At 35.5% G+C, this 26,637-nt stretch overlaps 1 protein-coding gene across 7 annotated transcripts in view; it reads right to left on the reverse strand.

The window, feature by feature from the left end:
- UTRN (utrophin) overlaps window positions 1–26,637 on the reverse strand; it is a 347,751-nt gene that overhangs the window by 65,935 nt on the left and 255,179 nt on the right. For all 7 annotated transcript variants that reach the window (XM_042814678.1, XM_042814669.1, XM_042814661.1 and 4 more), the window contains 5 exons: window positions 21,161–21,290; window positions 9,448–9,716; window positions 7,926–8,072; window positions 6,436–6,514; window positions 302–362 (listed from right to left, as the gene is read on the reverse strand). In XM_042814678.1, the coding sequence (XP_042670612.1) occupies window positions 302–362; window positions 6,436–6,514; window positions 7,926–8,072; window positions 9,448–9,716; window positions 21,161–21,290 (686 nt within the window). The remainder of the gene's footprint in view (window positions 1–301; window positions 363–6,435; window positions 6,515–7,925; window positions 8,073–9,447; window positions 9,717–21,160; window positions 21,291–26,637) is intronic.

Genomic DNA, 26,637 nt, shown 5'->3' on the forward strand with positions numbered 1-26,637 from the left:
GTCACACACATAAGGATGTCCTTAGTTTGAATATCAGTACCATATTGCAGTGGAGTGTCCCTGCTCTTTCTCGTGTTTGAGAAGAGATTTTGGTTAAGGTTTGTCATTGATTTTGTTTTGACGTATTTTGAGATGATATAGCATGCTAAACAACAAATACGAAAACATACAGGGTAACAGAGAGAGACTTTTAGTAACATTTCTACTTACTACTTACCACCTATTTTTTTCTACCAGGTCATGATGTTGAATCACTTTCTTTTGCTTAAAGAAAGTTTATAGAGAAACAAGGCAAACTTACTTGATATAATAGGGCACTTTGTTATGTGAAACAGATCTCTGCCATGGAAATTGCACTGAGGCTGAGGAAATAAACAGAAGGTGATTATTAGAAAACACCTGTCAAAAAATCCAACTATATTTATTTATTTTACAATTGAAACAGATATAATAAATTAAATGGGAACAACTATAATTTCCCAAATAACTTCCAGTAATTAGAAAATCAGCTGGAGTGAACTACTCTAATCTATCAAGATGATTTTAGGCATCTATTGGATGCCAAGCTGGAAATAAAGCAAATGTGGTGATTCTACTTCAAAGAAGGATAATAAATTCTGAACAAGCAAGCAATCCATCCAGAGAAAATGGAGGCAGTAGTTTTCCCATCTCCATAGAACTTTCATCAGCTTCAGTTATGAAAATAAATGCCTCCACTACTACAATTAATACCCAACAACAGAACAAAAAGGAAAAATATCAACTTTTTTCCTAATTATAACAACCCTTAGTTCCTATTTGCAACACAGATTAATATTGATTAATGCTGTACAGACAACAAAGGCTTAAAAACCTGTCTTTGCACTTCTTTATGAACAGCAGAATTTATGCAAGTCTGATAAGTCAAGAGATATCATGATAACACCAAGCCTTCTGTTGCACCACACTGCAAAAGGCATCAAATCATACATGAAACTACAGTTCTGCTTATCTAAAGATAAAATAGGAAAAAGTGTTCAGGTAAATAAGACTGCAGCTAAAAACCTTAATACCTTAAAAGTGGCTATATATATTGAAGAACCTCAGGCCTGCTAGAAACTACCAGACAAGTGTCTGTTTAATTAGGGTTTTACCATAGAAGAAACTCATTTCACTGAACGTGATGTTAGAAGTGAAGACTGAAAAGATATGTGGGAACAGCTGATTGTTGCAATAGGATGAATGCATACCCAAAAACACACAAGTACTTTTAAAACAGAGTGCTTACTCCAAGGCACTAAAACCTCTGTTTAAAAACCTGCTAAAACGAGATGCAGCTCTGACCCACTTTGGATCTCAAGTAATTAAAGCTCTTGATTGATTTAATTTGCTGCAGAGATTACTTCTGAGTTCATCCCTTTTTGAATAATCCATTTGATAGCAACTCTTCCATCTCACAACCTTTAACAAGCAGCATAAGCCCCTATAAGTTGGCAGAGAGGGACAGGTCTAACCCTCTTGCCAGCCAGCTGTTCCCTGAAGAATTTAATGGCTGTGATCTCTTTCTGGGCCATGCAATGTTTCATGGCTTATAGGTTAAGAAACATTAGGTTAATACACTGAAAGACAGATTAACTGAGAAGAATATTTTGGAAATGACTTGAGCCGAGTAGAAGTGTTATTTCATTGGAAAAATCAGAGGAAATGTCTATCACTATCTAAAGATGAAAATAATGTTTGCAGTAAGGGGTAATTACCTGGGGAAGGAAAACACAGTTATTACTAAATGTATAATTACATATATATATATATATATATATGTATACACATATAAATATAAAAAATATTAACATATAATATTTATAAAATAAATAATATACGTGGGCTACTCAGAAAGTAATGTCTTCATTTTTAAGTAAATAAATAAAGTAATTATTATGTTGGCCCAGAACATCAGAGGCAGATGTTGGTAGCATTGCAGTAGAAGCTGAACCATCCCATCAATATTCAATTACATTATATATTAATATACACAATATTAGCACATACTACAATACGTAATACAACATATGAGCATATGTGTATATATTTATACATTATTTCATAAGAAATATATAAATACAAAACAATATATATTATATGTAGTATGCAATTACATGTAAATATATGCCTTAGTTTTATCAGGAATAGACTCAGTTTTTTCCATAGCATCTGGTATGACACTATGCTTTGGTTTCAGGAGAAAAACTATGTTGATAACACACCAATGCTTCTAGCTGTTGCTGAGCAGTGCTTTACACAGCCAAGGCCGTTTCAGTTTGCTCAGTCCCTGCGAATCCGGACAGCTGACTTAAACTGGCCTAGGGATACTCCGTACCATATGACATCACATGAAGGAAAAGTTTTGAAAAGGGTAGGAGTTCACAGAATCACAGTATTGCCCGGATTAGAAGGGACCTCAAGAGATAAATGAGTCTAATCCCTCTGTTAAAGCAGGTTCTTTGTAATAGGTTGCACAGGTAGGCATTCAACCAGCTCTTGAATATCTCCATAAAAGGAGATTCCACAACCAATCTGGGCAACCTGTTCCAATGCTCTGTTACCCTTACTGTAAATAAGTTCTACCTCACATTAGTATGGAACTTCCTATACAAATTTAAGGCCACTACTCCTTGTCCAATCGCTACATGCCAGTGAGAAGAGCCTGGCCTCTCCATTTGCCTCTCTCCTCCGTTTAGATATTTATAGATAAACAGTTAATCAGTTTTCTTCCTGCTGCTCAGGGGTTAGCAGAATATTGGTCAGCAGATGGTGAGAAATTGCTTGCTCGTCACTTGTTCTATACATTCATATAAATTTATATATTTGTTATAAATGTTATCTTTTTTAAGCCATCTTCCTTTTACTCTACCTTCATAAAACTTAGCTTTATCCCACTAGTTCTACTTTGCTTTTTCTTCCCTGATTCTCTCCCCATCCCAGCGAGAAGGGGAGCAAACAAGTGTGTGGTGCTGAGCCACCTGCTGCGTTAAACCACAACAATATATAATGCTGAAAACAACAAACAAACGAACAAACCAATCAGGTAGGTGACAGAAGCCATTGGCTTTACAGTTCCATGTTTTAATGCTGCCATCTGGCACCTATGACAGGTCAGGTATTACTACACTAATTATATCAGCCAACCAGAATGAAAATCTGGCCACAGGTAGCAAAGATTTGATATACGTGCTATGACTGACTATAGACATTCTGCACTGACACAGATATGGACTAAACAACCTAATAAATTTAACTGCTTATTATAATGGACCAAGTCATAGAACAACTCTTCTAAAAGCACTGCCAGTTTTTCCTGCTTGTACAGACTTCTGCAAAATGAAATTTCCATTTTGTTCTAAAATCAGTTTCTCGATGAAAAGTGAACAGAACAGTTATTGATTCTGGCACTCACTTGCTGGGCTGCAGATATTAGTTAAAGTCTGAACATCACTCAGATGCTTTGAGCAGGATGCTGGTAAGCCCAGACCATTTGTTAGGAAACACAGAGCCAGTGCTCTGTGTACGTTTGCACATTCTTCTAAGAAAGAGTACGCAAAACGAAACAGAGGGGAGTGATCTTAGAACATAAGTGAAATTGTAGAAAAAATAAGTCAGCTTTCAAAGGGCTGAGACAACAGCACAATGTTTGGGTTTCTTAGTTTTTTTGCTAAGGATAACAGGTTACGAGAATTCCTCACCTACATCTATATTAAGGACACATAATATGTATGGATCATTAGTTAACTTGCAAGGAGCTTACTTGCCATGTCAAAAACTGAAAAGAGGAATAATTAAATTCTACATAGCACTGATGAGAGTATAAATTGTAGTGACCTCCTAATATTGCTTTATATCAGTTTCCTACTTCAGGTCATTTCACAAACTTGGTCTTCCAAGAAGTTCTGCACCAGTACTAATCGGTAGTGGTTATAGTATGTAGAGAAATGTGACTATCCACAAGTAGTGAAATTGCAGGATGAAGGGGATGGAGTCTGATGAACAGGCAAATACAGGTGTTTTGCTAGCACAAACTACTGATTAAATGGCAATTGGGAGCCAATCAGTTGAAAATCATGTGAGGGAAAGCTATGTAAATTTAAAATAGCTGCTACTCAGGTCAGAACAGATAAAAACCTGCCTTCTCATTCAAAAATGCAACTTTATAGGAAAAAAGTTTGCATGAGACACATGCATTGCATCATTATCTTAGCTTTAGAAGTTTGAGGTTATTTTATTCTAACTGCAACCTTACTTCTCATAGATGGAAGTCATTTATGGTTGCTAAGAAGGTTTGAAGAATTTGATTTAGAACACGCACTACTTCAAACTGTCAGGATAAACCCTTCATTTTTCTGGACTTAATGATTTTTTTATTGCTTTCCTTTTAAAGTTACTATCTCTGACTTTCATTTAACAGATTTTATATAAAGTTGTAAGTATTAAGTTCTGTTAATTGTTCAAGCTCTTGAAATAGAATGTTAAGACTTTCCTGTTCTTTGCAGGAAAGAGGTTGTGAGATTGCTTTGCTTAATTTAACAAATAATTTAAATGGATAACTGCATACTGTTTGGTTTTGCGGGCAGTGGTACTTGTCTGTAGCTTTTCACAGTATCTGACAACATGCATTTTAAAAATTTTCCCTTCTTGACTTTTGTATGTATTGTAAATACCATGTCCCCTTAAGCCCAGAGAAGATGTCCTAAGTAAGGCTGAGGCATCATGATAAGGTGCTGCACAGTCTCCTTGGACATCATACTACAAAAGCTTAATCCAGCAACAAAGGCAGTTTATGAAATTTCAAGACTCTCTTGCCCCCAGCTCCCACTGCAGTTTACTGCTCATAGTCTTGTGAATGTGATTTGATTATTTGTTATAGCATGCTAGAAGCCACATGAGGGAAATGATCCAAGCCAAAGCAAACAAAACAAGCAACCTTGCATGGCAGGCTTCCTTGTTTGTCATGTAGACTCTTTCATTGCTTTATTTTTTTTTTCCTTTCTCTTTAGATCAGTCAACTACACTTTTTCACTGATCCAGATGAGCAGAGCTGAACACCACTAACAGCTTCACAGGACTGAAGAAACCATTCAGAGCAGGGAAAAATACATCTTCTCTGTGTTGCTTCCTAATTGGATTAAATTACACCAACTAGAGTAACTAATCCAAACTGGCAAATCTGATACCTTTTTATTTAGATTCTTTTTAGCAAATCATGATGTTGGTGTACTGTCCAGGTCAAGGTTTCAGGACTGAGAGTGGGAGCTCTACAAAACCCAACATGGCTACACACCAGGCTACATTTTCTAATGAGGTTTACATAGCGCAAACAAACAAACAAACCCAAAAAAACAACAAAAAAAAAAACACAGACAAAAATAAACAAAAAAAATTGCTTTGTTCTTGCATTTTTAAAAAGAGTGACTCAAAGAATCTTAATTTTGTCTCACAACTGCAATATTTTTTAAACACTAAAAAATTGTTTACCATGTTCTTTATTGAGAAGCTAGTTGTCAATTTAAAATTAGAACACTGTTGTCATATACCTCAAGATGAAATCAAGATTTATTTCATGTTTTATATTATATGAACTATTTAACTATATAGTCATGCACTTGAAAACTTCTGGAACAGAGCTGCTCATTGTTACGTTAATTTCTTGCAACTCTTGCAACAGTTTTATTTTTATTATACAAGTTCCCAGTTAAAAACCAGGATTACCTGGATTAGCATTTGTACCATTAACTCTGATGATGGTAGATAGGCTAGAAGGTCAGAAAATTATTGAAGATCTCAACATCACAACGTGCCTACCTATAATAACTATATCAGACCAGAGACTATGGGAACAAAGCACCTGTTTTTGCTTTCTTCTAGCAACATTGGGAGATTCTAGGCTTACATCTCTGATTATTACTTTTTTTTTTTAAATAGAAGATTTACAGATATCTGTCTCAAGAAGTGATTCATGTTTGCATTCTGCACCCCTCTATTTTGTACTCCTAGGAATTTATGACATGAAGCACCTAATAGCACAAAATCCAAGCAGCACTTCCTTTGTGTCATCCCAACAAACATGGAACCAAAGCCGAGGATGACCAGATATGGTTAGGAACACAAAGAATCTGCAGCAGCACAGGTCAGACCTTGTAGCAAACACAGGCAGAGAAGAAAGCAAACAAAGATGGAGTCATATCTCAGCAAGATACTGCAGTAATGCCCAAAGAAAGTACACCAGTACGTCAGCAGAGCTGTGAAGATGAAACACCCCTGGAAATAAACAGAGTGGTAGATAATAAGGTGGAAGAGGAAATTCTTGTGCCTCAGGTCAGAGGGAACCATGGAGGGCAGACAGTTCTTGAGTAAGTCTCCAGTGCAGTCATATATTAAAAATATCAATTAATTCAAAGAACTTACTGGACAGGAAGTGCTGTGATGCAGGTCCAAAATCATGGTGCGCCTCTTGCAGCTGTTTCAGGCGATCCTCTACAGACACCTGAACATAAACATGTATTTACAAAATTTACTGTGTAATACGAGAGCCATGACAATAACAACTCTGGCATGCACTCATTTTTAGTTAAGTTTAAGATGCTGTCACACAATAGCACTTACTTGCTACCCAGGTATTCAAGGCTACATTCGTATTTAATTTTATATTTACTTAATGAAAGTGCCTTTCAAAGACTGCAGTCTTTTTTTAACGAGTACTGCAGATCAATATTAAACAAAAGTATATTCATGGTAGCTATAGCTGATGGCTGAAGTTTCTGACCTCCTCTCCAGCCCTTCTATTGTCTAACTTCTGTAGTCAGCAGGACTCCGTTTGGCTGTATTGATCTCACAATGCCTTTCCAACACGGAACCTTTCTGGCTGATGACTCCCTCCCAGTTTACTAACTGAAACTGCACGAGCACATCCAGCAGCAGTTTAGTTGCTCAGTTAAATCAGGTTGAAGGAGAAAAAAAGAAATTTTTTCCATTGTAAAATTATATTAAGAAAGGGAAGTTTATACATAACGTGTATTAATTCCTGTCTCTCTGGAGAGGAAAGATTCAGAACTACAAGCTCAGTAGCCGGTGCCTGGATTTAGGAAGTTTTGTTCTACTGCTCTCAGACAGAGGGGTAATGCCCTCCACATCTCTTTTCTCAATTCTTTCAGATACTTCATATTACTCTTAGGAGACAGGCAAAGAAATAAATAGCAGAAGACTAATGATAATTATTTACTACAAACACACAAAAAAATTATGATCAGCAAGCACAAAGATTGCTAAACAATATTTAACTAATATAAGAAACTTTATTAAACTATTCAGCGCAAAACTGCACAAGTTTGAATTGTAATCATGCACAATGACTTACATTTCTCAGACTATTTAATCACCGATAGTTGTAACTAAACAATATGAATCTCTCACAACGTATCCTCCTTTGTTTTATAATGCTAAATGTGGAAAAGCCTATGTCTTGTCATAGCTCTACTAATACTTAAATTATTTTAAGCAAAATTCCCTGCAAAAAACTTAACCATCAAAGCCAAACAAAGCAGCTTTTTCATGAGCTGGAAGCACAACATAAATATTCACACATTCAGTAACAATGATTTACACAGTAAAAAAGCTGCTATGACATGGTAAAAACTGTAATAATGGGTCTCACTAGCCTCCAGAGATTAACGTAGTCTCTTGAGTGGGTAAACTACTGAGACAGTCTGAAAGGAAAAGTTGTTGGTCAAGTCACAGAAGAAAAGGGAACTCCCCTCGTTGCTTTTGTATCACTCAACTAACATCTTGAAGACAGCAATAACAAATTAAGGGTAATAATGCATGTCTTAAAAGAACAGAAAAAGGTGATAAGCATCCCCACAACACCCCACTGCTATTGCACACATTTGGAAGAATACCTGCAAAAGTTTCCATCGCATATTGAGATCATCTAATTGACGAGACATCTTTAATGATGGATAAAGGTCCAATGGAGACAACTGACTGGATAAATCATTCACTGTTTTAACTTTCAAGTTGATGGGAGCAATTTCTTCTCTAAAAGCCTGAAAAAGTAAGAGGCCAACATTTATGCTCAATGAATATCTGAGCAACAAGAAAAAAAACTTGCAATAAACTGATCATGGTGCTGACTTGCCCAATACAGCATCTTACGTTAAACAACTGTACACAACTCTAGAATACTCCAGCAAAGAAATGAAAAACAAACTGCATGAAATTTACCCAAATGCCCACATTCAAATTCTGCCCCTGAAACAGAGTACTATGATTCCAATGAGGTAATTAATAATGCCATATGGCTTTAGAACCTTTCTTTTCAAATAGAAATAGACTATGACAAGAGCTTTAGAAGTACAGTCATTGTCAAGAGCTCTTAAGAAAAAACAGATTCAGGAACTACAGTTTTCCAGTATGGAACAGCTGACAAAAATTGAATTTAAAAATGATTACTGAATTAGCAAAGTATGAAGGAATGTACCTTCTATAAAAAAGGAGTAAAATGGTTTACCTGATTATAACTGTAGAGGAAAACTATTACCATGATTAAAAAGAAGAAAAAAGGTTTATTGAATCAAATGGAGCTAAATACAGCATTAGGATAAAGTTGATGCAAGCTTTAGTTACAGTTGAAAAGATGCATCAAATTTCTTTCTTGCTGTGAGTAGTTACTTGTTCAATCTTATAAATGGCTTGACTAAATATCATGAAACAAGCCAAAAATAACGGAAAGAAAAGATTCTTTGGACAATTCAATTATTAACTTCCCTTGAAAACCTCTCTTATCAAGGCCCAGAAAAGAAGGCACCTACTAGCAAGAAGGAGTTGTTTGGATCCTGGACAGCCAGAAGGCCCCTTAGCAGATGTTTCATTTTTTACACAGCTGTGAATATCTATCTTGCCCAATACAGCATCTTATGTTAAACAACTGTACACAACTCCAGAATACTAGCAAAGAAAGTTCATTCATTTCAACACTTCGCTTTGCTTTTCTTTAGACAATAATCTATTCGTGATCACTAAACAGATCTGACAGCTCACTGCTAGAAAAAAAAAAGGAAGGGAGCCTCCTGTCACATCTGCCAGGGTAAATGACTGAGCTTGCTGGTACATCAATGCTTGGGCAAAGCTCCAAACATAACCGTGGCCTGACTGTGGGCTAGACAGTATTTCTAGGTGTAAAATCCTAGAACACATTTTTCATTTAATATTGTTTTTCATACAATTCTGTTGCTTGCTGATCACTTCTTGCTTGACAGAAAATGGCACAGTACTGGATTTTCTTTGTAACCTCAAATCTAGTCTTTAAAGAGCAGTTTACATTGTACATGAGTTTAAATACATAGAGTATACAACACTGCACACGATGGTAGAATGGAGGAGTCTAACAGGCTAAGTACTCCCCAGGAATTCCACACTTACTGTAGTTTTCTCAATGTGATCTGGTAACGAATCTATAAGCAAGTCTCCTACAGGTTTCCAGCCATTCCTCACATTTTCAGCCTCCTTCAAGTCAGCATCGAGGTCATCCATTGCACACTGCAAGTCTTTCAGTTTTTCCAACGCTTTGTCTACTTGCTTCTGCCAGATACTGGCGCTGGCATTTAGGTTCTCCCATTTCTCTTTTACCTCTGATGACTGCTTACGCATAGCTTTGGCAATCCTCATGGCTTTCTCCTCAGGGGTCAACTCTGCAGAGATAAGGAAAAACTATGCTGTTTATTTCTTCTTTTATTCATGCCTACTTAGAATGCCTCTGAGAGGCATGCTCAAGAATGTCTGTAAGTCTGAGTCAATTGATAATTTATTTCAGCAGGTACAAAGTAGCAGAAAGTCCATTTTTACATAGTTGTAATAAACCTGCATCATTCTTAATGACAAAACAAAGCTTGATAAGATGATAGGAAACTATTCCTGATTTCCACCTATAAGAATATCTGCGAAGCAAAGGCAGGTTACAGCTGGTTTGTTGAGGGCATAGGGGAGAAAATAAAATACCATTCTCCTCTGCTGGAAACTATATTAGGAATTTGAAGCCCATTTCATGTAGAAAGGACAAGAGCAGTTCGCTATTTGATCACTTATCACCATCTTCTACCCTATCCTGAAGGATATATCTTTTCTTATTTGCTAGGAAAAAATGAGGTATACTGAGTGCCAAAACCAGTTGCAACTGAATAACCAAAACCAAAATGATCACACACACAGCCTCCAGGTGTAGTCATGAGAGATGGCACTGATTATTTCAGTAATTTTCTTATATTTAAATCCCTAGTCCCTGTTTAGCCTGTAAAACATAGGACAGCCCTCCTCACTACGGACATGTTTCATCTCTTATTATAATAAGCACTGAGTCAGACAGTGGCACATCTCTTCACCACAACAGGTGATTTCAAACCAGGCTATGTGTAACAGAACACTTTTTCTTCCTGGGTCTATGATTTCCAACAGATCCTACCAACTGCTGCTGACATGGGCCTCCCTGAAAAAGTCACAGATAGATTCCTGCACGAGGGGAGAGTTTTTCACTGATGACAAGCAAACAAAACTAGTTCTCCTCTACATAGCAACCTTGCAGTCTCTGGAGGCAAAGAAATAAGCAAGAGAAATTTGACATAAGGCAGAGAACAGCAGGAAGAAAGAAATACAGCAGACTTCAAAACTAAGTCCAGTGGCCTTCTATTCACTCTGACATAAAGACCTTAGAAAAGGTTTACCACATTATCTTTTGCAATTAAAATTCAAGTGGCATCTATGAATAAATTATACATAACAATATAAAGATGAAAACAGCATTTTTGTCAGAAGACAAATAAGACATACAATTTTTAATATAATATCTTTAAAGGTTCACCTGGGGAGAGGGGGTGATTGGGAAAGGAAGGCTGACACGGGAATGGAAGCATTTTTGCTGTTCAAAGGTTAGGTGAACGTCAAAGTGAATGCACTGTCCTAGCTGCAAATGTTCAGTCACTATGCTTCAGGTGATGTAAATAATGTTCCTTATCTTGCAGTATTGAAATGTATGCTATGAACAATTAAAATAAATCATGACAATACATTTAATTTGTAGCTTAGAAAGGCAGATGCATTTTTTCTAGATGTTGAAGAAACAGGAATTTGTTTGGATCAAATCCAGAATTTCTGCCATCAAACTCAAAGTATTTATTTACGTTTTTTTCAAATCTTTTTTGCCCATACTAGTCTTGATATACGAGACTACAAACATGCTTGCATTAGAAGAGTATTCAACAACAGAATCCCAATGCAATCTGAGAGAAGATCATGATGTGCACATTTTCAATTTTATAGGTTATGCAAGGCAGATAGAATACTGTCAAACAAATAAGTTGCCCAATAACATGAAGGAATTTGCTAAGAACTGGCCAGTTAAGAAAAAAAACCATCACCAACAGTAACCAAAGCAGAGTGAGAGACAAGGACTAACAAGAGCAAACACCCTAAAAAAGATGGAGATAAAATCTCTCGGCTGTAGGTTACACAGTGAGTTCTTTCAAACAATTGAGAGGCATTTGAAGAAAGAGTAAAACACATTATGAGTATTCAGGCTTTCTAAAATATTGCAGTGACTTGCAGTGCCATAAGCAAATTAGTCAAAAGCACCACTCATGCATATTTTGCTTGCAAAGGTAGAGGCTAGCTAGGCTTACATATACTGCAATGGCAAAAGGGTGTTTCTGAAACAGAATGTAGAGAGGAACAGTCAAGACAAGAACCTGTATCGTTTAACCAGTTGCTGTCTCGAGCCATTTACTGGAGGAGATGGTTCAAATGGGAGGAAGATTAAGGCATCATTATATACGTATATTATATATGTATATATATATAATATATTATATATATATGTTATATACTATGCATATATGTATTTGTATATGCATATCATATATATGTGTTATATATGTAGCTCCAGAGTACAGAAGCATGGCATTAAACCATTAACCATTAAACCATTTAACTTTGCAAAACAGACAATCAGAATGAAGATGGAGACCAAAGAGAAACTCTGATAAATTGTACCTTGTCTCCTGAATTCCAGCAATTACAGTAGAATACATCACAGGAAATATAGTTCTGGGATGATCTTTATCCCAAGATTTGCAAGAGATTTTAGGAGAAGAAATAAAGATTCAATTCTAAACAAACAAACAAACCTTTTCAGAGAAAAGTTGCTGTTTCAGGGAAAAAAAAAAAAAAAAAGCTATCAATTGCTTTCTTAAAGATACCAGAGAAGTTATGTGTATTTTTGGAATTATTAACAGTTACATTTCACTAATGACAATCAACTACAATCCAGTCACAAAGGGACCGTGCATAATTGAAGCCAAGACTGTGCAGCACAGAAGGAAGCTGTAATGAGCAGCAATGTTGAGTATCATCAAACGGACAACCAGGCCTTGCCAGAGAAAGCTGCAGGATCTTAAATGAGGACTAAGTATCTGAAGGTGGAACACTTTACAGAAGGAAAGGAAATGCTGAACTTTGTTGAAAAGAGAAATAAAGTTGCAGACCCAGTGGAGGAGTCTCCTTGGTTGGCACTGTGCAACCGTGAATACAGAGGGACGTTATACCAAGAAACTGGACAAAGTGGAATTTGCACACATACAAAGCTGTCATCTGCCTTTCTTATCCAACATCACCTATTGGTATCACCTTTACCTTTTACCAAAGTCAAAAACTATCAATTCTGTACAGGAGAGCTTTATGTCAGAATGTCTTCGCACTTCCGAGATAGATGATTAAGAAGTCATTTAAAATGAATATTTACTTCACAAGGAATATCCAGAAAGCTTTAACAAGAGAAGCTTTTGGTTGGGTATGATCATTCTGAAACAACAGATTCAACAACTATTTCTCACTCCAGCAGAATCAATAAGAAAAAAAAATTAAAATGTATAGCTACCAATGAAAATCAAAGAGGAGAATAATGGCCTGATGTTACTTGTCTGATCAGTTACAACAAGGCAGCTTTACTCATGACAAACCAGTCACATAATCTGGGAAAGAAAAAGATTCCAGACTGATAGGGGTGATTTAAGTGTCCCAACAGAACTGAAAACAAATATTTTGGAAGATCATTCATCAAATCAGTGTCATTGTGCAATGGAATCTGCCACCTATTTTATTTGAAAAATATTAATGCCTTGCAAGACTGCTTTATTTTATGAAAGTCTTCGGAACGCTTGTAACCTTGCCTTAAAAAGACATTTACTGGAGAAATAAAGCTAAATACACATTTTTATGAGCTATAAAGCCATTCAGCTTCTGTTCAGTTAAGAGAGAAATACATCTTGCATGACTTCATCTTTTCCATCATGAAAGCCCAACTTATTAATGAGCACCACATTACTTATTTCAAGCATAGAGCACATGGCAAAGCACAGAATTGTAAACCTCGTATCATTAAAAATATTTTAATGGAAGGAATTTTCTTCTATGAGTTTAATTTGTTTCATCAATCTGTCATTACACAAACTGTCAGACACAGTTCCTTTATGTTGCAAAAAAACGCTACATATTACTTGCAGCTCTTCATTCCTACTTAATACAAAGTCTTCCAAATGATCAGGTTGTTTTTTTGTTTGTTTTTTGTCCTTTCTCTTTTCTTACTTATTAAATTATCTCCATTTTAGCAGCTTCTCAGAAGCAAGGATTGCTCTGTTTATGAGGGAAGGAGGATAGTAGCTGACCATGAAACACATGTTTCTTTAGTGAAAAAAAACCTTGATTTTAATGAGCATTTGTTTGTCGCAAGACTTGTTTCATGTCTGTAGCAGAGTACCTTGGAAAGAAGACTTCCAAAACTGAACAAGTCTAGAAGTAAAAATTCCTTACACAATTGCACATAACGAAAATACTTACATGTGGAAGTTCTCAGTGAGGAAAGTTGCTCTTGCTTAAGAATTTATTTTAGACCAGGTAAGCTATTCTGGCTATGGCAGTTTTGACTCTAAACAACTTTGCCTGAGCTAGTGATCTCTTTCTGTCTTGCCAAAGTTACATTAACTACTCTTGCAATATTTTTGCTTCACTTTACCATTATGTAACAACATTCTTCTCTTCCTTGATTCAATCAATCTTTTCAGGAAAACAACGAAGAGTGAAACTACTGAAATCATTACAGACAACTTCAGAGCATGTGAACAGGCACAATGGCACACTGTCAAGCTAGTTAGCAGAAGAGCTAAGAGCACTGTTCTAGCTTTCTGATGAAGACTTTATCTTCACTTCAGTGAAAGCATTCACTGAGTTTCTAATCTGGACCAAAAACTTCATTCAGATGTAACAGGAAGTTCAAAGAACAATGTTCAAGTGGTTAATGTGGAAATGCAGCAATTAGTTGGACTAGTAACAAGGCATGTCACCTTTTCTATTCTAGTTCAAATATCTATTGCATATATAATTAAAAGAAATTAAAAAAAAAACTCACTATTTTTCGTCTTAGTCTATTTAGGTTTTATTGTATCAAAACAGAAAGTTCTTCAAACCAGAGACACAATCTAACAGATTGAATGAGAAAAGTCTGCAAAATAAAAGACAAATTATGGTTTGCCTGCAGAAGATAGTCCCAAATCCAAAGAAAATGAATAGTCAGCGTTGCTAACTTCAGACATTGAATATTTCTGCAGAGGGACTGGATTATTTATCTTCAGATAGAGATGTAAGAACAATACTAGCAGATACACAAATCCCTTACTGGTGGTTGTTCATATTTGCCAATGGGTGGTGGTGGGGAAGAAAGGAGATGGATGAAACAAAGAGAAAATAAATTTCAGTTGATGGATAATGAAGTTATCCAATTTTATCCCAGATCACAATACAGTATAGATCACAATAACCCTGAGATTGTTATTTAAGCAGCATAACCAGTGTAATTTATCAGCATAATCAAAACACACAAAACTTGCCAGTAACAACCAGGCATTTTTATTAAATGCTGTGATCTAAAGCACTGTGAAAGCCTAAAGATTGTGTTGCTGAAGGAACACAAAGCAGATATGAAAAACATTTTAGTCTGCATCTGCCACAAAACCAGAAGTATTGTTACAGCATCAAGAATCTATTACATTTTCTTCCAATTTCTGCCAAAGAGAGAGTTCTAATAGAGAAAAGGATATCATCACTGAATCCCACTCACTCTAGGCAAGCAAAGAAGTAGTTCTGTGTTTCCTCCCATAACACTGTAACTGCAGACTACCAAGCCTTTTATTTCTTCAGAGATCAATAAAGTTTCTTTTCCTGGCCCAGAAACAGAAACACAACTTATAACTAAATTAATTAAAATAAAAAAATAAAAAAAAAAAGCATCATTGAAAAAATAATAAAAAAAAAACCAACAAAACCAAACCACACACCAAAAACAACCAAACTAAACTACAGACAATTCAGACAGGACAATAGATAGTTTTGACCCTTGACATCCATTTGTAATCTACATTGCGACTGTAGAGACAGATCTCTTACAGACCAAGCTTTGATGTCTTTAAAACAAGGCAGCATTTTAAGAACGTGGCTTCCACCTGGGAAGCATCCTGTATAAAACTGGGCCACGGCACAGCATGTAACAGTACTTATATCCCAAGGTTAAAAATAAACATAAAATAATAATGATATATTTTTTTAAAATAATAAAATTAACTACTAATTAACCACTATGGCCTTAGCCTGTTTCCAGTATTCAGCTGTTAAGAATTCCAAGTTAAACTCCCCTCAGGTTTCATTCCACACCACTCAGAAAATCAAAACAACTTCCTTGAATTTTTATTAATTCAACTCCAAGTAGGCTACTGTTTAGATGTTGCAAGACCAATTTTAAAGCTCCATTTAGGTGACCTTAACTTGAAGGATAACAGAGATCTATATATTTGAAAAGGGAGAGAAATATTTTATCAAGAAATTTTCTCATGGGTAGATGCATGTTTCAAATGCAGTGTGAGCAACACCTAAAACAGAGGTAGCAATGTTGAAAACAGTATAAGTAGCCTCTGGGCATGAGCCCATTGCACTCTGTGCCCACATGCTCTTCATTGTTCTGTAATGCTCAAGATTTCAATCCTCAGCATGTCTGGGTAGGAGAGAACAAACACAAATTCCAGTAGCATGTGACGGCTATGTCAGAAGTAGTTTAGAACAGAATTCCTGCCAACTCTAAACAGTAAATTGACTATGTAGCTACAGGAAGGTCTTCCTTGATAAGAGAAAAGGTAACGGCAGAGAATCTATCTGAACTTGTTTAGCACTAGGAAGAAAAGAAGTTTGACTTTTATGTCTGAAACAGAAGAGTATTTTTGTGTGGTTGCATGTTTAAAATACCTGCATGTAGTTCACTGATACATTTCTCTTAAAACACAGATGTGGTTTATGAGGTTTTCTATGCTTTCAATTAAAAGAAGTCAACAGACAGGAAAGAATTTTAAGTGATGTGTTTATCACGTGACCTTTGAAACCAAAAAAAGCTGTAGAAGCTAGGAATCTGAATCAAAACTACTACAATAGTGCAGACTCCTGGAAACATTCTCAATTGCAGGGGGAATCACTAATCTGCTAAGATGCTAATTTGTGTTATCTACTAAAAAAAAAACCAAACAAACTCCACTCCCTCATATTACAGCAGTGGAATTTTAAGAACAGAATTTAAGAAAAGCTGTATCATTGGTCTGCATAACCCTAAGGGCAGAAAATACTATTTCCTCCTCCATTTGTGCAACCCATGGCCAGTAACCTTAACAAAAAGCCAGCTCTAACTCTGGCTTAGATCTAAAACTGTTCACAAAGTTTATTATAATTTTAAATTATAAATTTAATTCTTGTTATAATTCTCCTACATCGTGGAAAAATGGCAACAAAGTTAAAAATGCAAGTATTTCTAATTTCCTTATCCTGACTACTTATAAAATTCAGCAGGCAGCTTGGTGGATTTTGTCAATTAGCTCCATTTGGGTGCTGAAGTTAAAAGGCAAGGGAAGGATCAAATTTGATTTTTTTTATTCTTTTTTTTTTTCGGTAACATTGCCTCTGTAAGGAAATATGGAAAACCAAAATGAGAATAAAAGACAGCCAATAAAGAATGATGAGTGATAAAATGAACTTCGAAGGAAGTTTCCAGGAAGCTGAAGAATTGTGTTTGACTGCCAATTACTGCATGGTACAGCTGTGTTGACAAGGCAAGTATAAGGGCAACACAAGAGAGAAGAAATCAAGGCTAGCTCATAACCTGATTTTACATTCTTGCGATAAAGCTGAAATTAACAAAGTTATAGTCAATATCAGGTTAAAAAGAAACCAATAACAGATACTGTATTGTGATGTAACAGTGGACATATTCAAATTAATCTTGCTTTGTCAAGGTCAAAACCAATTCTTACGAGTTTTCTCTTACATCTCTCACTCCTTGTCCTTGCAACACTGCTTCCCCTGGAATGACAAGTTCTAGGGGCTAAAAAGAGAGGGACTGGATAAGGCAATTCAAAAAGAGCATGTAAATGCATCGGTCAAGGTCTGCTCTCAGAGAAATCCCTGTTGCCAAACTTCTCCCAGTCAGGAATCATGAACAATTTGAATTCCTATGGCAAGCATGCAAGGACATAAGCAACAACCCATGTAGAGCAGTGCCTCAGCTGCTAGTACATGCTTTATATACATAAAATCAGAATGACAGCAGAAGTTGCACATAAATTACAATAAGATTCACAAGCAGGTAATGAGAATCCCCTCCAAAAGGACATGATGTGCTGTCAGAACTGTAATGCTCAGTAATCCGATATTCTGTTGATGAAAACATCTGTGCAAATCTCCCTGGAGAAGCCTCTGTACAAACAAGCAAATTTTTACTTGAGCATCAGAACAAGGAAAAAAAGTCCTGTCTCACCAGAACTGAAATTGAGGTCACTAATTGCAAATGAGCCTGTGTGTGCTGTGGGTTTTTGCACTGTTTAAATTTGGCAGACTTTTGAATTTAGAACCTGGGTTAACTGAAACTATCTTTACAATTTCTATTTCAAAAAGGAAAACAAAAAAAAAAACCTTCTCAGATATTGTCACTACTTCATGCCTACGCAGAATTACTCTTTTACTTAACAGCCCAAGTGCAAATCAGGTGAAGTCAGACAACTAATACAAAGACTGAATTAGATTATGATTCAGTTTTCTTTTGTAGTGCATATTTATAAAGGAATAGAGAAAGCTTCCAAGATGATGCCTGAGAAGAAGAGATATCATAGAGTTTATTTTTAAATATTATGAATATCCGTAAAAGATGTTCTCGCAAGGTAATTTTTTTTCAATTACATTTTGATTGTATTATGCATTTCAAGGGGATGTGAAAAGGTTACTCAGATTATCTTAATTCATTATAATGTACAAAAGAGTCTGAACTGATGCCACAGCAGAATCACATGGCAAGACTTCATTGCTACTTTATTGCAGTCTCAAGTGAAAAACTTGAGACTGAAATAATCATGGGATAACTAGTCCAATGTACCCTGAATTCTTAAACAACAAGCAGCATTTGCTTTGTTCTTTCCTTTGCACAACCTGAAAGGCTGGATACTTTACAACCTCTTTTGATTAGCTAACCCTGCACCTCAACAATTCTGTTTTTAGATTAAAAAAAAAAAGTAAATTCAAGAAACAGTGATTTTCCAATTAATGCTATTATGAGTTCCCCAAAAAGGTAATGTTTTTGCTACTTGTAGTATAGCTTACAATCCAAAACCATGCTCTTCACCTTTAGCAATGTTAAGTGTACTTGACTGATGTTAATGAGCAAACTTTAATGTATTGCAGAGAACACAACGACTGAGAGGCTAACAGAAAATAAAGCATTAAACATTTTAAAAGCAAACAAGCTTGCACTCAAATCCTTCACTAAAAATCACTGCACATCTCTGGATGCATTCAAGTTTAGCGGAGCTTTCTGGAGATCGGTGATATTATTTGTCAGAAAAAAAAAAAGAAGTACTATATTCAGTTTTGGGTGAAATTTAACATCTTTTGATATATAAGAGATCAGAGCAGAAGATTCAAAGATTTGGCCTGAAAGTCTATTAATCTACAGAAACACTACTTCATATATGGTTCCTGTGTCCAGGAGCTGGGAAGGAATGAGTCAAGCTGAGAATAGGAAAGCGGAAAGAAAAGGTTTTCTTTTAGTGTTTGTCTATTTGTTTCTCATTATTGACTAATTACATATTTTAAGTGGCTATAAATAGCCTATTTTCACCAAGTATGTTCTAGCCATAGCATTAGCTTTCAAAGGATCGATCTCCATCTTGACCCATAAGCTTTCTCATCTGTATCCTCTCTATTTTCCCTGCACCCAGTTGAGGCACAGCAGTGGGGTGCATTGTGCAGCTGGTAGCCAAGAGTGGCCCACTCTGCACTCCGAAAAAGAATATGTATGGAACTGAGCATGAGGAAGGACAAGGAAAGTAAGTTCAAACCATACCTACACAGGCTCCCAACCCAAGCATATTTGATTTCAGTGATGAGTAGACAAGACACACTCACACATCATTTACAGACCATCTACTTGGTTGTGGTCATTCTATTTTGCAGTTTACCACAGCCATCAACTTTCCTGCTATTCTGTTATCATTGTCATCTGTAGCTCACAGGAGTTTAAAGTAATAGTAACAGTAATAGTTTTTAAATTACTTTAAATGATGCATATCATGTGAAGTTTGGTTTTGCACTTTTATTCAGCACTGATTAGACCACTGATATCAGCCCCTGCTAGAGAAAGAACATTTGACACTGGTAACATTTAGTGCATTGGCATCATTTCTACTAGTAATTCAACAGCTTTTGAGACAAAGCCTGTGAACTCTCTACAGAATGAGCAAATTCAAAAGTGAACTTTTCCTCGACTCTGAAGTTTGTTGTGGTTTAAAACAAAGAAAACATTACCAGGTGCAATATATCAAACAAGAGTGTGAGTAAACTTAGCAAGACAAGCAGAATGCTTTCAAGAGTCAGGATTTCAAAAACCAAAGAGTAAAACACAGCACAGCATCTACCTTAAATCACAGAGAAAAAAACGGCTTTACTCACCAATATTCAAACTTCTGCAAAAAGCTGAATTAGGGAATAGGAAATCACAAGAAGTTTTGCACAAAAGTTACACTGTCAATGCAGGAAAGATTAGCTGCTTCCAGTGAACAAACCTGAAAAGTTTGCTATAGAGATTCAATGATGCATAGGAAAAAAACTCAACTCCTTACAGAAGCTGCAAGCCATAGCTATAGAAGTAGCTTTATACTATTATAAACTATATATATATTCACATTCTACTGCAGCTGATATTTTTGTAAATGACTACTAGCTTTTTCCAAGATGAATTCTTAAGTAACTAAAAGAAATAGGATTTTATTATAAAGTGGCTAATGTCTGAAAAACATTTCTGACTAAATTATACTTTGATTATAACATATTTTCACTGCAATTACAGAGATATTTGGTACATTTTTCATAATTTGGGGATTACGGGCCTAATAGGGAAAAATTATTACCTTCTTGATAGTCTCTGATACTGTGACAAATATCTTGACAAATACTAAGTAAATATCATTTCTAGGAGAGTTGTGTTTCATTCCTTAGCAATAATTCATCAAAAGATTTGAATCTTTATAACTCTGTAATGACTGCCTTTCCTAAAGCTGACTTGTGTTACATCTAATGAGATGCAATTAGAATACATTCTAATGACAACATATTCACAGAATACATTCATTTTCATTTGTGGGGTAAAATTTTGTAATAATGATGTAAAATACGCATCTTTTATTTGCTCCTCTGAGTATATTCAAGGTGTATACGTTAATGTAAAGAAAATAATGAATAGAACTGATGATGTGTTTTACATCAAAAACCAGAAAAGGAAATGCAAAAATTTTTTTCCTTCATTAAAAACTTGAATACTTCCAACCAAAGCAGTTCAGTAATAGTTCAAGGCTAACTCATTGGAAAAAAAAAAAAAAAAAAAAGTAATTAGAAAGTCATTAAGAAAATTCTGAAGCCTGATCAAGTAACTGCGATAGAAAACACATACTAGGAACAAGTAGGCCCTTTTTCTTTCCATTTGACTGTTCTGAACAGGAAGATAGTATTTTCCAACCTGCTTTTGAATGTACGCTCCTTCTTGGTTCCTCAGGCCCCTCAATTGGTTGATCAGCAAGGAAAATCCGTGCCTGGTCAACAGCATTGAGAATGGTTTGCTCTTTATCCTTCAGTTCACGTCGCAGAGCCTTTTGCAAAGAGAAAGAAGAATGTCATTTGTATTTTGATCTTATAAACAACAGATACCAGACCATTTTCCCTTATTCCACATCTGAGTGGACTTGTGTAGTGATTCAGACTGCAAGATAAAACGTCAATTTTATGAAATAGAAATGACAAGAAATGAATTAAGGTTAGAAAGGTTATCATTACAGAATTAACTGGAATAAGTGAATACAAGAAAGATAATAATGGTAGGTTTTTAAAACACTTGTCTAACAGGAACTGAAATTATTACTTTGAACTTTAAACAAAACTAATCAAAGGTCTTATTGATAGTAATAAGATTGCTAATATATAGTAGATTGCAACAGAATATATCTTCTTTTTTTGCGGAATAGAAAGAAATTGTATCTACTGAAAGTTCAGATGACAATTTCACAACCTCTAAAAAGAACTGCAAAACTACTTCCTTAGAAAACTCTTTTTTTCTTTCTCCCATTATCAGTATTCTTACAACTTGAACAATATGTAACCACAGCTTTATGATAAGAATATATTCTTAACACATACTTCTCAAATTAGCCAAAAATACTTTAATCTTTATATACAGAAACAATTAAATCTCATATGCAAGGGGAAAAAAGTAATTTCTCCTTATAATGCTTCCACGATAATGGAAATGAATTTCATGATGTTTAGTTCTGTAGTGATTATGACCTTTTTAAAGGGTTAATTGTAACCGTCCTTTTTACAAAAGAGTAGTCAGCTATATTTCCTATGAAGCATTTTCCTCTACTCATTTTTAATTATAAATCAATCTCGACTAGAAAGAAATTGCTTTATATGATTTATTTGTACTACTTTCTACCAACCAAAAAAGAAATATTATTTAAATATTACGTCAATGTTCTGCTTAATATCTTCCAACATTTTTTTAATATCTAATTAGGAAATCAATGCTTATTTTGCTGACATAATCTGCTCAGTCCTCTCTTCAGCTAAGAAAAGCAGTTAGCCAGTGTTCATAACAAGGCAAAAGTTTCAGACTACAGAAAATAGTTTATAGTGTAAAATAAGGACAAACAGAAGAAAAGGCTTCTTTTCTCCAAATTCCTCCATGTGGTGGAAGTGTTAAGGTTACTTTCCTGTCCAGGGTACAGGATGAAAACACTTCTGGATGGCTGAAGTCATTTAGGTTCTCCTGCCTAGGAAACTTGAACTACCACTAAATTCTTATTTTCCTACAGATTTCTTGCACAAGCTTTTCTTGCATAATTGTTTTTCATTGTTGTTGGAGAAAGAAAAAGAAAAAGACTCCTTTGAGATTAAGGTTCTCAGAAGCATTGCTAATAACTTCAGGGGGACAACAGAATATATAATTCAACTTTTTCATAGAAGAGCAAACGTCTAGAGGATGCAAAGCTCTGCATGGATGCAGCAATTCCAGCAACAAAGGCTATCATCCATCTGCTCCTGGAGGTCAGGCTTCTAATCTTAAATAAGCCTTAATGAGAAGCCTATCCTAAAACTGAGTAATAGAGGTTTTGTCTTAAGATTTCATCCATTCCAAACAATACTGTATCTTGAAGAAGCTGTTTCAAAAGTGTTAGATTATTAAAGACAAATAATGCTTCTCAGAATTCCTCCCAAGATCATGTTCTGATTTCTTTGCTGCATGCAGACAAAACCACTTAGCTAAAGTGAAACAAAGAAACGCTGCTGTGCTGCTGCCGTTGTTCTTTCATTTTTTCTCACTTCACCAGTGCTGCCTCAGATACGTACAGCTTCACTAATGAAACAAAATCATTTACAGAGCAAAATAAAACATTTTTTCACAATAGACCATTTTCTCTGTAATTCTAATTCATGCAAATGCTAAACAACAGCAACAAAAAAATTAAAATGAAAATGCAACAGAACTAATACTGCATGACAACACAGTAACAACAATAAGAGTACCCTTCCCATTTTTTTAAGCTGCCGTATGTCAATGACCTTTCAGCACAGAACAAAAACAGTGACTTTTTAAACTTCTATTTAGAAATTCCACAACTAAGCCTAACCAACAAATTATTGCCTTTTAGATCTTCCAACCATGTTTGCCAAGCATTCGTCTTGCAAGGAGAGGCTGTAAGAGCTGGACTTGTTAAGCCTGCAGAAGACAAGTCTTTGGAATCACAGAATGGCCAGGCTCGGAAGGGATCCTCATGGATCATAGACGTCCAACCCCCCTGCCACGTGCAGGGCCATCAACCTCCCCATTTAATACTAGACCAGGTTACCCAGGGCCCCATCCAATCTGGCCTTGAACACCTCTAGGGATGGGGCATCCACAAACCCTCCAGGCAGCTGTTCCAACACTCACCATTATCATAGTGAAGTAGAGAAGGGACATGATAGCTGGTTTCTACATCTGGTTTGATCTGATCGAAAGAGCATTCTCATCTAAAAGTTGGACTACAGACCTCCTGAAGTGCCTGTTCACCTGAAAGAACTCACAGGTCCTGTGGTTCAAATCACACTACTGGGTACAATACTCTGACTAGGGCTGCCTGTTCTGTGAAGCTCTGTTCCTGTACAGTAAACCAATTTTGTCCCAGTTTTTTAAACTGTTTTTGTAACTTGAAAATCCCTATATGCTACACAAATTCTTCAGGCTTTTCTAGGCTCCACCACCAATCATTCAGATTCTGCCTTGACAACCACGTTCATTCTTCCAGCAGAAAAAACATTCACACTTTCAATATTATAAATGCTACCTTATCCTTCTCTTCAGAATTCAGAATCTCTTCTCTTCGGTGCCAGAAATACGAAAGTACCAGCCATTTGACTTTGGCCCTGCAGGCGGCAAGATGTTATTCTCTGCCAACACCCCAGCCCCTGCAATCCTTTATCCTTCTCATCTCCCCAAATTTTCCCACTCTCAGTTTACTTCTGCTCCAAATATTAAAAAACAACAAAAACTAATCAAAATATGCCATCTTCCATTACATTTATAGAAATTATTTCCAAAATAATGAAATTATTTCAGTCTGCATTTCACAGTCCTATTGCTGATTACTATTAACCCTTGCTTTTAATACAAAAAAGAAGTCTTCAGAACAGCATTAATCCTGCATGTATGGTGGCAATAGCAATAAGCAAAATAAGCCCAATTTCTTTGTGAGATTTAGTACGTAGTATGTACACCAAGCCCTACAGTCTTAAAAGTTTTATTGACAAGTTGATGTATCATAAAAGCAACATTCTTAAAGAAGTCCTTCAACATACACTGGAATAAAACTCTTGGAAATCACCCATACAAATCTTGAAAACATTCTATATGCAGAAATTTATTTCAGCAAAGTGGGAAGGCAGGAAGCTATTATCACTATTGTACAATTAAGGCTCCTTGGAGAACTGCATTCAAAAATTACCCATTTAAAACGCTTTTGGTTATTAGAACCTGTGTGGATGCATAATTAAAACGCTATCTTAATTTTTAATATCAAAGAAAAAGAGGCACTATTACTTCAGTATGAAAAAGGAAATGTTTCTCCTTAGAATTACTCTTAGCTTTTTTTTCCCCATGTAATTTTCCAAATATTTCCAAAACATTAAAAAATATAGATATTTTCACATATATGAGGTTATGTGAGATTTTGGGCTCAGAAATTTCAGAATCTAGAGATGGATCTCTTTCGCTGTCTTGCATGCTTAACACAGTGTGTTCATCAATTTTTCCTGATCACCTTCAATAAAACTTCAATCAAGTTTGACCTCAGAGACCTTGGATTTAATTATCTGCTCCCTCCTTCCACCACCCCTGCCACCAAAGTTGTTCAAATTGAGGTTGACACAAAGATTTTAAGATTATCCTAACAATGAACAATCTACAGACTTCGGCCCATGCACCTCATCATTACGAAATCATCCATGTCATTTCTTACCATTAACAAATGTTGACAATAAAATCTTTTAATGTGAAAGAAACTTTGCATATGTGAAATATTAACATTGAAGTAATTTACGAGTAACAAGCATTAAAAGCCCACCACAGATTTCTGACATTAAAGTGTTTAGGCTTTTTATACTACACATGTAAAAAGCAGCTTCAGAACAGCTATTCAGACTTGCATGGCTTTTTTCCTCATTTCTTCAGCAATACTCAATTTATTTCCCCATCTCACTTTCTTCAAGTAAACAAGAACAACAATGAGAGTACGTGATGCAAGAATAAGCACATATATCAACAATACCCTCTTGTCCTTCCAGGCAAACCTCTCTGCAACAGAACAAAAAAGAAATCCACTTAGAAATCTAATCTTTAGCTCAAATATAATCTGACTTGAGTGGAACGAAGAAAAGTTTCATTGGAGAAATCACGTCTACAAGAACACTACAGAGCAAAAATAAGTCATAAAGAAGCCAGCAACTAACATAAAGGCTACAATTTTATTTTATTTTTTTTATTCATACAATTTTATTATTGTATTAAAGGCTTTTACAAAATAAAAAGTGCAATTGTGTTTTTTTCATGTCTTGTACAGTTTTGTTAAGATACCTCCCAAGTGGCTACTCAGAATGGATGCACCTCTCCCAGCAGAGAAGTATATGATTATACCCTATCATTCTCCCTTTAAGGACTAAAACAGAGCATTTGTATTGCTTTGAGGGTTACATAGGTTTTGGTAGGAGGAGAAACTCCCTGGATCTAGCTATTCTTTACATGGATAAAAATAGGTCAAAAATTAATACTCAATTTCTGGTAGACATGAAATAATAAACGAAAGTATGGCAAAAAGAGATCCTTCAGGTTAAATGATTGATAGAATAACCCAAGAAATCACTATACATGATTCTGCTGTTTACCACTGAATCATTAATGGGAGGGATCCAAGTAGTGTTACACACCTGGTTTGTAACTATTACTAATCATTGACTTACTCTCCGTTTTTATTTGTTCCTCTTTCAGTAACTGTGAAATAAAAGTTTTTCACACTATAACTTTGGAAACCTATATGTCATTTACTCTGTTAAATCAAGATAATTCTAATCTGTTTGTCCTCTCAATTACGTAGATGCTTATTACTTCTAATATAAACTCTTCTTTCAAGCTGCCATTTTCCAACTTAACTGCCTCAATTTACAGCTAAGAACTTGCCTAAACCAAGGCTTTCATTCTGTCAGTAATGCTTCATATCAGAAGCCATTTCCACATTTAAGAAATTACAACACTGGAAAAACTTTTGCTAGTCATGAATTTTTACACAATTTAGTGTACACTGTAAGCACATATTTCCTTAAATTGCACTTAATGTTATATTTCAAGCATATTAATTGAGCTTCCATAATTACACATGGTTGATTTACAGCCTTTTTTCCTGTTTTGAA

This window comes from Centrocercus urophasianus, unplaced genomic scaffold, assembly GCF_019232065.1.
Source record: "Centrocercus urophasianus isolate 14NV4802_14NV808 unplaced genomic scaffold, USGS_Curo_1.0 seq_10, whole genome shotgun sequence".
Lineage (NCBI taxonomy): Eukaryota > Metazoa > Chordata > Aves > Galliformes > Phasianidae > Centrocercus > Centrocercus urophasianus.